The 19344-nt window shown below is 41.5% G+C and overlaps 1 protein-coding gene across 2 annotated transcripts in view; it reads right to left on the reverse strand.

Annotated features, from left to right (window-relative positions):
* LOC139534113 (chemokine-like protein TAFA-5) overlaps nt 1–19344 on the reverse strand; it is a 208387-nt gene that overhangs the window by 99909 nt on the left and 89134 nt on the right. For both annotated transcript variants that reach the window (XM_071332879.1, XM_071332880.1), the window contains exon 2: nt 915–1064. In XM_071332879.1, coding sequence (XP_071188980.1) covers nt 915–1064 — 150 coding nt within the window. The remainder of the gene's footprint in view (nt 1–914; nt 1065–19344) is intronic.

Genomic DNA, 19344 nt, shown 5'->3' on the forward strand with positions numbered 1-19344 from the left:
GATTTCACGGACATATCCATGCCAAAGCATCAGATAATGTGAAGCGTAAGGTATAAGAAATGATTCACTGACATGACATCACTGAGCTCTTCCAGCAGTCTTTCTGACAAAAACAATGCAATCACAACCCTTGCTGTATGCTTGGAAAATGTACTGGTTAGTTTGAATGTTTCAATCTGCAATGTATCTTCAGTATCGGTGATAGCATAGGCCTATTTCAGTGGCTAATATGTCCAACTCTGGTCTACACACCACCTGTATATTGTGAGGGAAAAATTACATATTTACCAGATTTATTTGATATTATTCATATTTAACTAATAGTAAGACATTTCTGTCCTACTAGTGTCTGTGTTTTTATGGTCTCCACTCTACCACTCTAGTTCCCTGCAGCTAATCTGGGTGTATAGTCAGTCACCAGAGATGGCTTGAGCTGACAAATGAGTTAAAGACTGCATTACATAGACAAGAATGTGTTTAACTAGGGATAGCTTAGGAGTAGAACAATCCCTCATTGTCTCAAAATCATTCTTGCATCAGAGAAACTAAGCCAGGGTGGGGTTAAGACAACAACCCACGTGCAGATAACGACAGGAGGAACCCAGAGTGGTATATGATGCCTCAATCTGCATGGGATGGGTGGAACCAATCATGACGAAGCATTTTTAATGTCAGCTATATATAGTACTCTGTATTTGTGTAAAGGTTAGGTTACTCGGTCCAACACTCAAGGGTGTGGGGTCGACCAGCCCCATTATTGCAATAATTAATCGATATTAAATAAAGATGGTTGTTTGAAGAAATTACCAAGTCTCTCTCAGTACTGAATTTTCCACAACATTTTCCAAATACTTGACCACATAGTGTAAAGGGATCACTCCAGACTTGTTCTAAACTATGTAGAAAGCTCTTACCGTCCACACAGGCTGGCATGGCTCTTGTCGTCCCAGCGATCTGTCCCTTCTTACAGGCGCACCGTGCAGTCTGTCTGGCGATGGTCCGTCTGGGCTGACTGCTGTCCCTGTCCAGCATCACAATCTCACATGTCCCCGCCGCCAGTTGACCTGGAAGTGGCATCACATAGAAAATACATTGTCAGATTGGCAGAACATACTCTCTTAGGAAAAAAGGTGCTAAGTAGAACCATATAGGGTTCTTCAGTTTGTCCCCTTAGGGGAACCCTTGTTGGTGCTAAGTAGAAACCTTTGCAGAGAGGGTTCTAACTAGAACCTTTAGGGTTCTTCATAGAATCCCCTGTAAATGGTTCTACCAAGAACCTTCTATGAAGGGTTCTGCCTAGAACAATCTATGAAGGGTTCCACCAAGAACACTTTTATCCTCTAAAGGTTCTTCCTAGAACCCTCTATGAACAGTTCTACCAACATTATTAACAACATTTAACTCTTTATGCCAATCCATTACATACAGTATATCATAAGGCCTTTCTTTGAGGGGCTAGTTATACACTAAATACGCCCGCATACTAGGTTTGTTCCAAGCAGAACCCGGCTAGGCGAAGCGAACGTCTGTGCCTCGCATACCTCCTAAAAAAGAAAGGGTATTTTTGGGGTCAAGTTTAAGGAGCTCCTTTGTCTGCAGGGAGAAACTTTGTAGTGGGGCAGGGGGAAAAGAGGAAGGCGCATCGGGGCTAGTCGCATTAGAAGGGGTGGGAGATTAGGAAATGTTGGACGGGCAAGGAGGCATGACTGAGTCAAATAGGAATCCTGACTTAATGAAGTGGTCTTTACAGTTTTTTACAATTGCTTACACACTAAAAGTGGTACTTGAGGGACACTCAGTGAAACCATTAACTCATGTACCTAATCTTCAGACCAAGTCTGCAAAACTGCAAGCCATTATCTGCTTTACACTTAGTTTGCAATTGTAAAACACAGTTTTTGTAAAACACTAAACACAGTTCTCTACATTAGACATATATCATTCAAAACTAACATGTCCTGTGTTTCGTTTGGAAAACACCGCCATTCAAAATGCCACACTCATTTGCCGATTACCTACACCCAGTGCTCACGTGTGAAAACACTTACAGCTAATTACTTTACTTAGAAATCACAGCTTGAGCACTATAAATTGGCTTCAGGTTGGCTTTCTTGATTTGGACAACAATGGAGGCCAATTTTGGAAAGAGGGTTAGAGGAAGAGGAGTGAGAGTAAGAGGGGGAAGAGGATGAGGATGAGGAGTGTGAGGAGGAAGGAGAACAATCACAGATGCGATCCGGTCCACTTTGGTTGACCATGTGGTCAACCATGGTTTGAGTTTCAGGGAGGCTGGGCAGAGGGTCCAGCCTAACTTGAGCTGCTACACTACAGCAAGTGTCATCTGGACATTTCGAAATGAGAACAGGTAAGTAAAACTACCTTCTATACCATGCTACTGCACTTACAGCACTACATTAACATTTCATTTCATACTGAAAGAAATTCTACACCCTAACCATTCACATGATTTTGAAGAATTGCTAGACGACGCTTCAATGGAGGAAGAAACCAGCTGTTCACAGCAGAGCAGGAACAACACATAATGAATATGGTCATTGCAAACAACCGCATAAGTTTACGACTACTGCAACACCACATCACTGACAACAGTATTCCATAACACAAATAGGGTGAGTTTATCTGCACTTAGTGGTCTCCTGGAATGCCATCAGATTCGTATGAAGCTCTACAGAGTACCATCTGACAGTGAAACAACTGTGCTATGAATATGTACAAGTAAGCTATCCTGTCATTGGTACTGTATTCCAGTGTATTGTACTACATATTGACTGCTCTGTCTAATCATACTGTCATACAATGTCTTGTCTGTTTCAGAGTTATAGAACTAGATGCTGCTGCAGAGCATCATGATTTCATCTACATTGATGAGGTCGGCTTCAACCTAGTCAAAAAACTAAACAAAACGGAGAAGAAACCTCATAGGACACCGCATCAATGTCCCTGGACAGCGTGGTGGCAACATCAAAATGTGTGCAGCCATTAGTCAGAACAGTGTCTTTCATCATGCCACGCTTAGTCCTTACTATACTACCCACATTATCACCTTCCTTGACACCCTGCATAATTTCCTCATTCCCAATGGTCAGAGCAGTCCAGGTTTGTTATCTGGGACAACGTAAGTTTCCACCGGGCTGCTCTGGTCCGCAATTGGTTCATTGACCAGCCGCAAGTTTTGATGCTCAACCTGCCACCATATTCTCAATTTCTTAACCCAATAGTTATTTTTAGCGTGGCGTTGGAAGGTGTATGATCGCCAACCCCACCAACACACCCCTTCTCCAGGCGATGGAGGAGGCCTGTGGTGACATAGACAAGGGGGCATGCCACTTCCCCCGCTGTTTAGCCAGCGAGAACATCGCTTGTGATGATGCGGCGCTGTGGCTAGACCCAAATAGGAGACAGGATGCACCGTAACAAGCCTATTTGTTTATCTTCTACTGTATTTGTTTTGGCTGTTACTGTTCATCCTGAAATCTGGATGCAAATACAATGTTTTTAGAAAAATACTTTTTCCCCAGCCTTGCATTTCTGTTTTATAGTGTAAATATATACTGAATATGCATACACTGTATATTTGTGCACGTACGTGTGAGTGCAGTGGACTCCACTGAACATGCAAAAGACACACGATAGTTGTCATTTATCACATCCGTGTGTAGTTGGCATCTATAAGAACTAATCATTTGATGGTTTGTGTGTAGAGTTTTGATGCAAAAAACATAATTTGGAGAAGAGTTAAAATACTTTTGAATTAAGTGTTTGGTTTTGCAAGAGGTGTGATGTTTTGTGTGTTTTGGGATTTTGTGTGTAGTCTAGAGAAAAGGTGCCATAGTTTCAGAAATCATGTGTAAGCAATTGTCAAACTGTAAAGAGCTCAGCCATGTGCTTGTCAGCAACAACCACACCAACTTTAAGGGACATGGGCAGCTGTGAGGAGGGTTTATTCTCCAGGTCTTTAACTGTTTTCCAGAACTTCTTGGTTAGACTCAGAACTGCTCCAACCTCTTTCAGCTAGGGGGCACTATTTTTATGTTTGGAAAAATAACGTTCCCAAGGTAAACTGACTATTTCTCAGGCCCAGATATTAGAATATGCATATAATTGACAGATTAGGATACAAAACACTAAAGTTTCCAAAACTGTCAAAATATTGTCTGTGTATAACAGAACTGATTTTGCAGGCGAAAACCTGAGGAAATCCAACCCGGAAGTGCCTTTTATTTCGAAAAATCCCTGTTCCATTGCCTGCCCTTCCATTTTCAAGGGGTATCAACCATATTCCTTTTCCAATGGCTTCCTCAGGCTGTGACCAGGCTTTAGACATAGTTTCATGCTTTTATTTTGAAAAATGAGCGAGAATTATCAAAACGCGTCAGGTGTCCTTTGATTAGTTCATGCGCCCGAGAGTTGTAGCTCGACATTTTCTTTCTCTGTAGTATTGAATAGTTTACCGTCCGGTTGAAATATTATCGATTATGTATGTTAAAAACAACCTAAGGATTGATTATAAAAAACCTTTGACATGTTTCTATGAACATTACGGATACTTTTTGGCATTTTCGTCTGCCCTTCAAGACCGGAACGAGCCTGTGGTTTTCTGAACATAACGCACAAACCAAATGGCGGTTTTTGGTTATAAAACTAATCTTTATCCAACAAAAATAACATTTATTGTGTAACTGGGAGTCTCGTGAGTGCAAACATCCGAAAATTATCAAAGGTAAGCGATTAATTTTATTGCTTTTCTGACTTTCGTGACCAAGCTAATTTGCGGCTAGCTGTTCTTACTGTTTTGTCTAGTGATTGATAATCTCACAAACGCTTGGATTACTTTCGCTGTAAAGCATATTTTCAAAATCTGACACGATAGCTTGTTGTTAATCCACCTAAGATGTGTTTTGGTATATTTCACTTGTGATTTCATGATTATAAATATTTTTTGTATTTTCTTTTAATTTGGCGCTCTGCTATTCAGCAGTTGTTTACGAAAATGATCCCGCTGAAGGGATCCGTGCGGCAAGAAGTTAACGAGTTACCGTCTCCCGTCTCAGTCTCATTCTGAACGTTGCATAATCCTTGGATCCGCAAGAACCTCAGCCTTTCTGAATATTCAGTACTGCACAAATTGATTTAGTCATTTATTTACTAAGTAAACGATAACACAGAATACACATACACACTTACATGAGATAAAAGTCCCTAGTGGACTGACAAGATATGACGGCTGAGGGAGGGGTAGGTAAAGAGAGAGAGGGACAAAGGGAGACAACACTTGGATACATTTGGAACCTACGCTCAAAGGAATAGTAATACTTTGCACATGAACCACCGCTCATTCGGATAAGAAATGCAATGTATATATTTGCGCGTAGATGTCTTTCTCTGTCATCTCTCAGTTGAAACCAATCGATCCGTCTATGGGGAGTGGCTCGATGTAAGGCTTTGGTTGTCCACCAGAAGTCACAATGTCCTTCTTAGTTGTAGAGCTTCTCTGGTAGTGAAGTGTTTGTTAGACAGATACTTCAGATGCACCAACTGTTGTCTGAGATGGGATTCTTCCTTCAGTCAAAGTTCTAGGACCACTTTTACATGCACAGCTGCCGACTCTGAATGTTTCTGGTCTCGTAGGTGAGGTTATCTTCTCATCTAGTGTTGAGGTTGAAAGCTTCAGAGTTTCTAACCATTTCAACGTGTGAACCATGGTCTCACATCTTTTGGTCTCCACGCTGTCAGGTTCGGTAGTTTCAACCATTCGTAAAGTCCGGCTCACACTGTCCATCTGCTCCGGTGGATTATTCAGGGTTCAGCTCCCGACCACTTTACAGCTCCCGACCACTGAACTCATTAGTGGTGTGGCTTAGTTAATGTGCAACGGACATGAAAAACCATCATCTCATTAGAAGATAAAAGCACATTTCTATCTTTCCAAAAATACTCTCATACTTAATCATATATTTTATACAAAATTTAGATATAAACTTGACAGATAGAATGTGCTTCTTTCCTAAGTTACAGTATTTTTGTTATACAGTTTTTAATGACATCACAAAATGAAAAGCAATATGACAGGTTTAGATCCCCACAGACCATTCTTAACATTCCAATCTCATGAATATTGTTCCAAAGTTAATTATTTTGCCGTTAGAGTTTTTGGGCAGCAAAATGTCTCTTTAACAAAGGAATTCCTTTCCCAATACTGCAGGGCAGGAAAGACCCTTTTGCAGCACACAATTTATGACTGGGTGTTAAGGTGTCAAAACTGGCACAACTCCCCCTCTCCTCTCCTGTGGGAGAGAGGGGGGGGGGGGGCAGTCTGGCTATCTGTCATACATTTGCCAAGCTGATCTGGCACCTTTGATCCTCACCCAGGCTCTCCTGGGTGAGGATCAAAGGTGCCAGATCAGGTGGGCAAATAAAAAAGTTAACGTCACATTCACACATACAAGGAAATGCCTTTCTTGCAAGCTCATGACAACACATACGCACACCCACTCACATACAATCATCATATACACTATTGCTACTCTTTATCAAATATGCTGATGCCTAGTCACCTTACCATGTACATACTGTATCTACCTCTATCACTCCAGTATCCCTGCACATTGTAGATATGGTACTAAAACTGTCTGATCCTATGTATAGTATGCTTACATACTTTCTTGTGTTCTTCTTATTTTTATTTCTCGTGTAATTTTTGTTCTACCATTTTTATTATTGATTACTGCATTGTTGGGTTTAGAGCTTGCAAGAAAGGCATTTCCTTGTACGTGTGAATGTGACGTTAACTTTTAACTTCTGCCTAGAACCATGCTTATGTTTGGAGATACATCAATCAAATTCTATTTATTGCCTGCATTTACCACAAAGTGCAGCCTGTGCCTAAACTCCCTAAATAATTGAAATCGTGTCCAAGGCAACAGAGGTAAGTAAAACAACTAACTCCATGGTTATAATTAAACATAAAATAGAATATGACTTGCAGTGCATACTGTCTAACTAGCAAGGCTACAGTTCTTGCCACACTTCCCTGAAGGACATTATGTATTTCGGCATAATGTAGTTGAATGCATGTGTGATGGATTTCTCATCACAGATATCGCCAAGACTTTGTAGAAATGTCTTATCTTTGGCTGTACTGCATGAATGTGTTATGAATGTGTTCTGTTCTGCCCTGTCTTGTTGGCCATTGACTGGGTCAGGGTGAGGAGGGTGCAGAGTAGTGCTGCTAGCCCTCTGTGATCTATCTTCCCATACAGTCCTCTTCCCATACAGTAGAGATTGATAGTGAATGAAAGTCACTGGAGTGGCCTTATCTGCTCTGTAACACACTGTTATTTTGTTGCTGAGGGGCTCAGAGTAGAGGCTTTTTTATAGGCATTGTAATTTTGGAGGGAAAATACTGCACTACAGTGCATCGTTATCTAGTTTGAACTCTACTACAGTACCGCCTCGAGGGGCTACATGCAGCACAAGATGCCAAGAATTTAAGTGGTAATTAGCAAAATAATGTTTTTCATTCTCTTCGCTTCTGTTTTTTCCCCAAGTCGAATCTGGAGTCGGAATTTACATTTGAATTGAATAGAATGGAAACTGGAAATACAAAGTAATTGATGTAAAATTGTGTAAAATTACAGAATACATACAGAGTGAGTGAGTCCTCTACATGACTTCGAGCAGTTTTTGAAACCATGTAATTTTCTGTTTATTTATGACCTTGTTTACATTTTCCTGGCCGATACAAAAACACATGAACCACTCAACTTAGAAATAGCAAAGCATTGATTTGTCAGATTCACACTTAAAGATGCTCACGTGATTTTTTTTTTGAAGTGCAGAAGAAAAAAAAAATTCCTCACAAAAAACTGACGAGCAGACTTCTGAGACCGTAGGGGACCAAAGACGTTGACACCAACGTAAAGTGAATCACGCATTCCGGCCTTGTGTACTCGCTGCTGCGCCGGACGTTTGTCAAATGACATGGAACAAAGCAAAGGAACATACGAATAATCTTGCTGTGTAGTAAGTTGTATGCCTGGCCAAGTTAATACATCTTAACTGTGGATGGAGGTTTCATTTCCCTGAAGGGCCAGACATATACATTTTAATCAGCTATCTCACGTGCCCGGATGACAACAGGACAGAAACATCATACATCAATCGGGCTAACATTAGTTTTGTTCAAGCCATTTTAACAATGTGTCTCAGTATATGTGACTAGCGGTGGCCATCCATTCTTGGGTGGATTATTCAGTCTCATAGAGAAGATTGTGTGATGGACACCATTCTTTTAATTCAAAGCCCTGAGATGGATGCAACACAAAATATATTCTTCACACCGACTGCAGTGCTCAGTTCTTAATAATTAGGTGTAACTACCCATCACCAGCACACAAAGGAATCTGTTTGGACTGTAGATTACCAATCATTAACAGTAAAACAGTGCAGTAAGACTGGAAGGTACTCTGCCTAGCTAAAAGCAGCTGGAGATATTCATAAAAGTCACTCTTGCTCTTTGTGCCTCTATGACACAATGTTCTCCTGCTCCAAAGTGATCCACATGTTGTATATAATGAGACAGTGGTGGACACGGAAAAGTTCTCAGCTTCAGTGAATAAATAAATAATTATTTCACAGGGGGCTCTGACAGAGGGAGAGGCAGTGAGTGGCTCCTTTGTAGAAGTGTAAACATAAAAACTAACTCTGCTGCTGTGCCTGATGCAACGCACACATGCCAAGTCATTATCCTGCATCACCCGGAGATGCAGGGAGGAGGAGGAGGAAGAAGAGGAAGAGGAGGAGGGGTAGGAGGAGGGAGGGCATTAAGTGTAACACGTGATGAAGACCAGAGGAAGATAAGGGAGAGAGGAAAGGAGGAGATGAATTAAGGGAAAGTCTGAGTTGAGGTGAGTGAGTGAAGTGAAAGGCGATGAAGAGCAGAGGAAGATAAATGAGAAGACGATGACGATGAAGGGAGAAGGAGGAAGTTAAGTGAAATGTGTGATGAAGAGAAAAAGAAGTCAAGGGAGAGAGGGAAAAGAAATAGGAGAAGGGAGTTAAGAGAAACCCGGGATGAAGAGCAGAGCAGAGGAAAAGAAGGGAGAGAGGGAGAAGAAAGAGGAGGAAGTTAAGTGAAACGTCTGATGTAGAACAGAGGAAGACAAGGGTCAGAGGGAGAATAAAGAGACAGGGAGGAGGAGGAAGTTAAGTGAAACATGTGATGAAGAGCAGAGGAAGACAAGTGAGAGAGGCAGAAGAAAGAAGAGGAGGAGAAGGGGAAGGATGAAGGGAAATCGTGAGCTCTCACATTGTTCTTTAGTCATAGGCCCCTGCTGGGAAGGACACAGTCAGAGATTAAAACCCCTTCATCGTACATTATGACATGGTGCAAAGGCAGCCGACATCACAACCCCATCAAAAGCCATCGCAACGCACACAAGATGCATCAATGCATCACAAGTTATCGCAAGGCATTACAGCCCTGTGTTCTGTCTCTGCAGATCTGTATCCATTTATCACTAAAGATACAGGTAGGTGCTGATAAGTGCTGGCTGTATCTTTTTCTCCTGTCTTTACAAAGAGAGAACTACATTTGTACCTTTTGGCTCTTTTAAGGTGGGAACTGCAAGTGTACAGTTACACTGTTAGACGTTTTTGTAATATTCAACAGTATAAATATACGCCAAATATCAGTTTGTATGCTGTAATATATAGGCCTAATTAAATATTCTCTATTAGCAATTGCTAATAGTGGCAATTGCCACTCAACAATAAAGTTGCTATTGCTGTTTTTCTATATATTTACTGCAGTAAAATGAATATAATGTGGCATTGTGGAGAAATATTGTGGGAGGAGAAATAATCATTGTCTCATTAACATATGTTAAGGTGAGCCTTGTAAGCGGATATATTTGTTGCACCCGTTAGTGAGAGTTCTGTGCAAAATTAAGTGATACACTACATGGCAAGAACTATGTGGATATTTGCTTGTTGAACATCTCATTCCAAAATCATTTGCATTAATATGGTTTTGTTCCCTGTCTTGGTATCAGACATTTGATGGGACTATGGTGTGATAAAAGTTTCTGCTAAATTAACTAAATATAAATTAACAATGGGAAAGTATTATTCCAATGAAATCTACCCTAATAACCAGTGTTCTTTGCAGTTCATTTTGGCATGTTCATTTTCACATACAGTATACCTACATTTAAATGTTGGTCATTTAGCAGACAGTCTTATCAAGAGTGACTTACAGTCAGTGCATTCAACTAAGAAAGATAAACAACAAAATATCACAGTCATAGAAAGTTAAACGTTCCTGTAACATTTACTGAGAATTTTGTTGCTTTTCGGGACGCTACATGCAAATGTATTTCTGTATTTAAAAATACAAAATGTTAATGTATTTTACTGAAAAACATTTCAACATACAACTATTTTGTAGTTTATTTTTGATATATTGATCTTTATGGTATTTTGTAATTGTGTTGTAATATCTTACCATCCCTGACTATCTGTTTAGCCACAGCATGGCTTCCTTCTTTCTACACTGTGCACAGATCCATGCATAAATTGATTGACTACTTCAAACATAGGGTTATGTAAACTACCTAGTTTCCTCTTAGTAACATGCTGTAACACAGTATGGGTTTGTTTACCTCTCTACCTTGACAGATACACAGTCTAAAGCCTAGACAATCACCTAAGAGGGCATTTTGGAGGAATGTTTTTTATATATATATATCATTGTTCATCCTGAAGAGTTGGAAGTGAAAAACACATACACTGTACATCCTAGTGTGCGGTAAAGTAGTGTACACACAGACACACACAAACACTATTTGCAATTTAAAGTTGTAGGCAACCCCTATCGGCACACTGTTCCACTGCAAATAGGTCTCCACAGCATTCTAGCATCCTGGTCTTGATGGATCACTATTACCCTGAGAATGACCCATTAGTTGAGTTAATTATGTTTCTGTGGTGACTAAGGGCAAGATTAAATCACATCTCTGACCCTGTTGCCAATCACAGTTATCCCTTCCTGGCACTGTTAACCCTCGCCGGATGACACCTGGGGCTCCTAACACAGAGTGTGTATATACACTACCGTTCAAAAGTTTGGAGTCACTTAGAAATGTCCTTGTTTTTGAAATAAAAGCACATTTTTTGTCCATTAAAATAACATAAATTTGATCAGAAATACAGTGTAGACATTGTTAATGTTGTAAATTACTATTGTAGCTGGAAACAGCTGATTATTAATGGAATATCTACATAGGTGTACTGAGGACCATTATCAGCAACCATCACTCCTGTGTTTTAATGGCACGTTGTGTTAGCTAATCCAAGTTTATGATTTTAAAAGGCTAAGTGATCATTAGAAAACCCTTTTGCGAGTATGTTAGCACAGCTGGAAACTGTTGTCCTGATTAAAGAAGCAATAAAACTGGCCTTATTTAGACTAGTTGAGTGTCTGGAGCATCAGCATTTGTGGGTTCGAGTACAGGCTAAAAATGGCTAGAAACAAAGACTTTCTTCTGAAACTCGTCAGTCTATTCTTGTTCTGAGAAATGAAGGCTATTCCATGCGAGAAATTGCCAAGAAACTGAAGATCTCGTACAACGCTGTGTACTACTCCATTCACAAAACAGCGCAAACTGGCTCTAACCAGATTAGAAAGAGGAATGGGAGTCTTCAACTGGCAGCTTCATTAAATAGTACCCGCAAAACACCAGTCTCAACGTCAACAGTGAAGAGGCGACTCCGGGATGCTGGCCTTCTAGGTCGCTGGAACAGACAGAACTGGCAAAAAGTGCTCTTCACTGACGAGTCGCGGTTTTGTATCACCAGGGGTAATGGTTGGATTTCGTCGAAGGAATGAACGTTACACCGAGGCCTGTACTCTGGAGCAGGATTGATTTGGAGGTGGAGGATCCGTCATGGTCTGGGGCGGTGTGTCACAGCATCATCGGACTGAGCTTGTTGTCATTGCAGGCAATCTCAACACTGTGCGTTACAGGGAAGACATCCTACTCCCTCATGTGGTACCCTTCATGCAGGCTCATCCTGACATGACCCTCCAGCATGACAATGCCACCAGCCATACTGCTCGTTCCGTGCGTGATTTCCTGCAAGACAGGAATGTCAGTGTTCTGCCATGGCCAGCGAAGAGCCCGGATCTCAATCCCATTGAGCACATCTGGGACCTGTTGGATCGGAGGGTGAGGGCTAGGGCCATTCCCCACAGAAATGTCCTGGACCTTGCAGGTGCCTTGGTGGAAGAGTGGGGTAACATCTCACAGCAAGAACTGGCAAATCTGGTGCAGTCCATGAGGATGTGATGCACTGCAGTACTTAATGCAGCTGGTGGCCACACCAGATACTGACTGTTACTTTTGATTTTGACCCCCCTTTGTTCAGGGACACATTATTCCATTTCTGTTAGTCACATATCTGTGGAACTTGTTCAATTTATGACTCAGTTGTTGAATCATATGGTCATTCAAATATTTACACATGTTAAGTTTGCTGAAAATAAATGCAGTTGACAGTGAGAGGACATTTATTTTTCTGAGTATAGAAATATACACACACACACAGGGCAAGAAAAAGTATGTGAACCCTTTGGAATTACCTAGATTTCTGCATAGATTGGTCATAAAATTTTATCTGATCTTCATCTAAGTCACAACAACAGACAAACACAGTCTGCTTAAACTAATAAAACACAAACAATTATACGTTTTCATGTCTTTATTGAACACACTGTGTAAACATTCACAGTGTAGGGTGGGAAAAGTATGTGAACCCTTGGATTTAATAACTGGTTGACCCTCCTTTGGCAGCATTAAACTCAACCAAATGTTTTCTGTAGTTACGGGTAAGACCTGCACAACGGTCAGGAGGAATTTTGGACCATTCATCTTCACAAAACTGTTTCAGTTCAGCAATATTCTTAGGATGTCTGGTGTGAAATCGAGTTGAGGTCGGGTTGAGGTCAGGACTCTGTCTGGGCCACCCCGGAAGGTGTATTTTCTTCTGTTGAAGCCATTCTGTTGTTGATTTACTTCTGTGTTTTGGGTCGTTATCCTGTTGCTTCACCCAACTTTTATTGTGCTTCACTTGGCGGACAGATAGCCTTACATTCTCCTGCAAAATGTCTTGATAAACTTGGGAATTCATTTTTCCGTTGATGATAGCAAGCTGCCCAGGCCCTAAGGCAGCAAAGCAGCCCCAAACCATGATGCTCCATACCTTACAGTTGAGATGAGGTTTTGATGTTGGTTTGCTGTGCCTTTTTTTATCCACACATAGTGTTGTGTGTTCCTTCCAAACAACTTAACTGTTTCATCTGTGCAAAGAATATTTAGCCAGTAGCTCTATGGAACATCCAGATGCTCTTTTGCGAGCTTCAGACATGCAGCAATTCTTTTTTAGGACAGCAGTGGCTTCTTCCGTGGTGTCCTCCCATGAACACCATTCTTGTTTAGTGTTTTACGGTTCGTAGACTCGTCAACAGAGATGTTAGCATGTTCCAGAGATTTCTGTAAGTCTTTAGCTGACACTCTAGGATTCTTCTTAACCTCATTGAGCATTCTGCGCTGTGCTCTTGCAGTCATCTTTGCAGGACGGCCACTCCTAGCGAGAGTAGCAATAGTGCTGAACTTTCTCCATTTATAGACAATTTGTCTTACCGTGGACTGATGAACATCAAGGCTTTTAGAGATACTTTTGTAACCCTTTCCAGCTTTATGGAAGTCAACAATTCTTAATCTCCTGCGATCTCTTTTGTTCGAGGCATGGTTCATATCAGGCAATGCTTCTTCTGAATAGCAAATTCAAATTTTGAGAGTTTTTTATAGGTCAGGGCAGCTTTAACCAACATCTCCAATCTCGTCTCATTGATTGGACTCCAGGTTAGCTGACTCCTGACTCAAATTAGCTTTTGGAAAAGTCCTTAGCCTAGGAGTTCACATACCTTTTCCAACCTACACTGTGAATGTTTAAATGGTGTATTCAATATAGACAAGACAAATACAATATTTTGTGTGTTATTAGTTTAAGCACACTGTGTTTGTCTATTATTGTGACTAAGATGAAGATCAGATCAAATTTTATGATAAATTTATGCAGAAATCCAGTTCATTCCAAAGGGTTCACATACTTTTTCTTGCCACTGTATATATACATATATACATACGTGTGTGTGCGTGTGCGTGTGCGTGTGTGTGTGCGTGTGCGTGTGCGTGTGTGTGTGTGTGTGTGTGGTTGATGGGTGAGCAGCAAGAGGTTGATTAAAGGTCAGAGTTCACCTGATTGAATAACTCAGGAAGTGAGGGGAACGCTGTGCTGTGATTGGAGGGTTCATCAGTATTCATATATTTCATTCATGGCTAATGAATGCAACACGTCCATGGAGGTAGGGTGATAAAACATTTACAATTAATGAGAAATTAATAACAAATACCATGGGATAAAGTCTGGTGGTTTCCAGTGGGGGTCTAATAAGTATTAGAATAAAAAACATTCCTCCAAAATCCCCTCTTAAGTGATTGTCTAGGCTCCTTTATTAGCTTTTTCTCAACATTGGGTGCATCTCAAAACTCAAAATGTGTGTCCTCTCCTAGTCTGCTTTTTTACATCTGCGCTGAGCAGGTTCATGCTTGGCCTCATAGAACAATACTGCACACACTTCTGCGATGTTTATGTGCTTACACTCTTAGAAAAAAAGGGTTCCAAAATTATTCTTTGCAGAGGGATAGGGTTCTACCAAGAATTGTTTTCATCTGAATAATAATTTTTGGAAAACGAGGCCCAGCAAACATGTCTACATTAGTACGATGTGGGCCCAATGCAGATAAAAATATTGTCCCCACGTAGGCTGCCCACATTGGGCAGATGCGCCTTTGCTCATCGGCTCCACATTGGCCCAGTGTGGGCAGCCCATATCTGGTTAGGGCAGCCCACACTAAATAAGCCTATCTTTTCAACGGCAAACATGCCCACATTGGCACGATGTTGGCCCAATGCGGGTTAAAACATTGGACCCATGTAGGCTGCCAACATTGGCCTCAATGCAGGTGGCCCCAAAGGCAGCCATCACATCGCCTGAAGAATTTTTCTATTTTTTTCTTTTGCATTTTTCTATTTCGCTATTTGCCTCATGACTCCTGCATGCTTTGTTGAGTATCAACTTTCCTGTCTACCCCACCGTGGGGAAGACTGTTTGTTCCTACACTCGGGACTCTGACTCTCTATTGGTTACACTGACTTTTGGCCCCCCATCCTATTCTAACCACCTCTCGCCGGCTTTGTATTCATGTTACCTGATGAAATTGCTGTATAATATGATCCTGTTGCCATCTAATGCACATTCAAATGTCATAAATCAACACTGCAGAGCTCTCCCTTTCCTCTGCCGTGCCTTGATTGAATTACTGTTAAATCTGGAAATGTGTATGTACACCCAAATCTGACTTGTGCTCTAATATCTGTTTCACTGATTTCTGCTCTTGTAAAAGCCTGGGTTTTCTGCACGTTAACACTAGAAGCTATTACCTAAAATGGATGAATTGAAAGTGTGGGTTCACAGCTCCAATCCAGATGTGTTCATCATTACTGAGACGTGGTTAAGAGTGTTTTGAATACTGGTGTTGACCTTTCTGGCTACAACCTTTTTCAGCAAGACATATCTTCCAAAGGTGAGGGAGTGGCAATCTTTACCAAGGATCACCTTCAGTGCTCGGTTGTCTCTAAGTCTGTCCCCAAACAATTTGATTTGCTGGTTTTGAGCATTAAACTTTCAAATAGCCTGTGTTCGTAATGGCTGCTCAGTTAAACGACCTGTCCCGATTTGACGCTTGCTAAAAAACTTGAATGAGCTAGGCTTCCTTCATGACCTGGCCTCTGTAAAGAATCAGCTTGATCCCCTCTGCCAAAGAAGCTTAAACCTTATTTTTTTTTATATTCAGTGATATTGTAAACACACCCCCATAAAGAAAAATGAGAATTAATAACAGGTTCAGCCCCTGGTTCGACCGTGAGCTTGCAAAGTTACTCCACCTCAAGTATTGCATTTGGCGAAAGGCTCGGCACACACATACTCAGGCTGACTGGCTCTCGTACAGGCAAATGAGAAATATGTGCACTCAAGCTATCCGGAAGGCCAAAGTTAGTTACTTTAAACAACTTCTTCCGTGGTGCCCCAAATTCCTAATGAGTTCATTATTTAATCGGGTAATTTAATCGGGTAACAATTAAATATATTTAGTTGATTCAATAAATAACAGTCATCAGATTAATAGTAGTCACATCACGACAGTGTAGAGTCAGTATAACTGTGCATATTATGTGAGTGTGAGAAAATAATGGAGTGAGTGTTTGTGTGTGTTGGAGTGTGTGAGTGTGTAGGGCACTGTGAGCGTGCATAGAGGGTGCAAATATATGAAATAATATAAAATGCAAGGGTCAACTCAGATAGTCCATGTAGCCATTTTGTTAGCTATTTAGTTAGAAATATTGTAGTTTTATGTTGGTGTCAGACTTGAAGAAAAGAGAACAGTCTATGGCTTGGGTGACTGGAGTCTTTAACGATTTTCTGGGCCTTCCTTTCACACTGCCTGATATAGAGGTCCTGGATGGCAGGGACGTACAGCACTGCCCACACCACCCTCTGTAGTGCCATGCGATCGAGGGGAGTGCTATTGCCATACCAAGCTGTGGTGCAGCCAGTCAAGTTCTTCTCAATGGTACAACTGTAGAACTTTTTGAGGATTTGAGAGCCCATGCCAAACATTATCAACCTCCTGAGGGGGAAGAGTTGCTGTCGCGCCTTCTTCACGACTGTGCGGACCATTATAAGTCCTTAGTGATTTGGACACCGATTAAATTTCCTATAGTCCACAATCAGGTTTTACTGATGTTGAGGGAGAGGTTATTGTACCGGCATCACACTGCCAGGTCACTGGTATAATTGAGTTGATATGTGCCATAACTAGCCTCTCAAAGAACTTAATGTTTACAGATGTGACTGCTACAGTGCAGTAGTCATTGTGGGATGAAGCCTTAGAGTTCGTGGGAACAGGAATGATTGTGGTCATCTTAAAACATGTGGGGATTACAGACGGAGACAAGGAGAGGTTGAAAATTGAGAACACGCCCTGGAATACCGTCGGGCCCCGCGGCCTTACAGGTGTTGACCTGATTGAATACATTACGTCGGCCTTGGAGAGCGAGATCAACCAATCCTCTGGACCCTCACACCCGGGACAACATTGTTATTGTTGAAGCATGCATAACATGCATTGAGTTTGTCTGGTAGAGAGGTATTGTTGGACAGATCACGGGTGGGTCTTCCTTTGTAATCCGTGGACTGTAGCCCCTGCCACATGCAACAGGCGTTGGAGCCTGTGTAATAGGATTCCACCTTATTCCTATATTGTCCTTTTACTGGTTTGATAACTCTGTGGAGGTCAGAGTGGGACTTCTTGTACTTGTTCCTGTCCTCAACTGTAGCCTCAGGGTTGTCTGCGATAGTCCTGTGTACGGTATCCATGTGCTTTAGTTTAGCACTGTCATGACTCTACTGTGAGGATCCAAAGACCGGGTTACAATGGATCAACGTCTACCAGATCTCTCTCACCCGCAGAGGGGAGGAGGGATTGATGTGGGAGTTTTGTGACACCTCACGCCCGGTCGTAAATTGTATACAGCAGAGGACTCTTTTTGGTCTTTAGTAGTGGTGATTAGAATGTCGTTTTGTTACAGAGAAATTTTTCCGCCAAAAAACTCTAACATCCAAAAGTGAACATTGGGATAATATTTCTAACATCCGAATGTGGGGAATGATGAGAGATGGTCTATGGAAAACGATTGTTGATTTTGTGATGTCATTAAAAATGGCATAAAAAATGTTATAACGGAAATATTGTAACTTAAACAGTATACACACTGTATATGTCAGGTTTTCATCCATTTACGTTGTGTAGGAAATTTCAAAGACGATGAGACTATTTTTGTAAAGATAGGAATGTGATTTTAGTCTTCTAACGAGATCATAGTTTTGATGATACTTTGCCCAGTAAGTAGCCATGCCCCGGGGAGCTCAAATAGCGTGTCAGTATGATGGGAACGCCCTTTTTTTCCAGAGTGTATAAAGGATGAGTTGAGAATTAATATATCAGACCAGAAGAACTCAAGCTGCAGAGTAGGTCTCCATTGGTTACAACCCTGAAAATCAACACGAGGTGAAGACGACAAAGTAGCCTCTCTAACAATCAATGTTACGGCTGAGTAGCTGTTCTAAGTACTGTATCTAAGAAAGTGAATTTAAGTAGGACCATTCTTTTACTCTCTTCAACCCATCGTCTACTACACTACTCTCATCACCCCACTGGGGATCATCGGCACAGCTGATTAGCTGTCTTCAGAGGACCACTCTTTCAGAACGGGTGAAAGTAAACACCATCCTGTTAGTTCTGCGTAAGACTAAGGGACAAGGCATTGAAGCCACAGACAACTAAGAAGAAGGACATTGTGACCTCTGGTGGACAATCAGAGCCTTACACTTAATTTGGGAGAATGGTCGGCATTTGACCATCAGATGTTCCAAGATGGGTGAACAATGAGTCAACACTTCCACCACACTCGATTCAGCACACCAGATGTTGTTGATGAAGAGGCAAACCCCTTCCCCTGTCGATTTTCCTGACTCCACTATCCTGTCTGCACAGTGAATGGCGAATCCATAGAGTTTCAGAAAAGTAGAGAATATTGCAGTTTCGAGAGTCCCATTGGTAGAAAATCCGCGATCGGAGGTCATCCATCTTATTATCAAGTGACTGTACCAGTAGAATGTAGGGGAAGAGGTGGGCAGCTTTTAGTGATAGGGAAACAAAGCAGCCTGAAGCATGGAGGTGTTCCAGCCGACTGTGTCGAAAATAGGTTCAATACTCAAGGCTTTGATCAACACAGTGTACACTAGTGGCACCTGCTCCTGCCAAACCAATCAGGAGGTTGTTTGACGAAACAACGTCATTGATCACATGCTTCTGATAAAGTGATACAGGCATCGGCACACTGCTTCGAGGTACACTGCTTCGCAATTTTGACACATGCCTCAGAGCTCCGGCATCAAACATAACATCACTACCGGTTTTCCCTTTGCCTTAATCTCACAGGATCCCCCCTCCCTTGCCTCTGTAAAGCCAAAAATTAGGTCGGAATTACAGAAAGAGCCCAGGCTAGATGAGGCTAAGTCAAAGTTAAAGCTGGAATTGAAGTAAGTAACTGCCGTTCTGATGTTCAAAAATTATTGTT

Source organism: Salvelinus alpinus, chromosome 11 (genome assembly GCF_045679555.1).
Source record: "Salvelinus alpinus chromosome 11, SLU_Salpinus.1, whole genome shotgun sequence".
Lineage (NCBI taxonomy): Eukaryota > Metazoa > Chordata > Actinopteri > Salmoniformes > Salmonidae > Salvelinus > Salvelinus alpinus.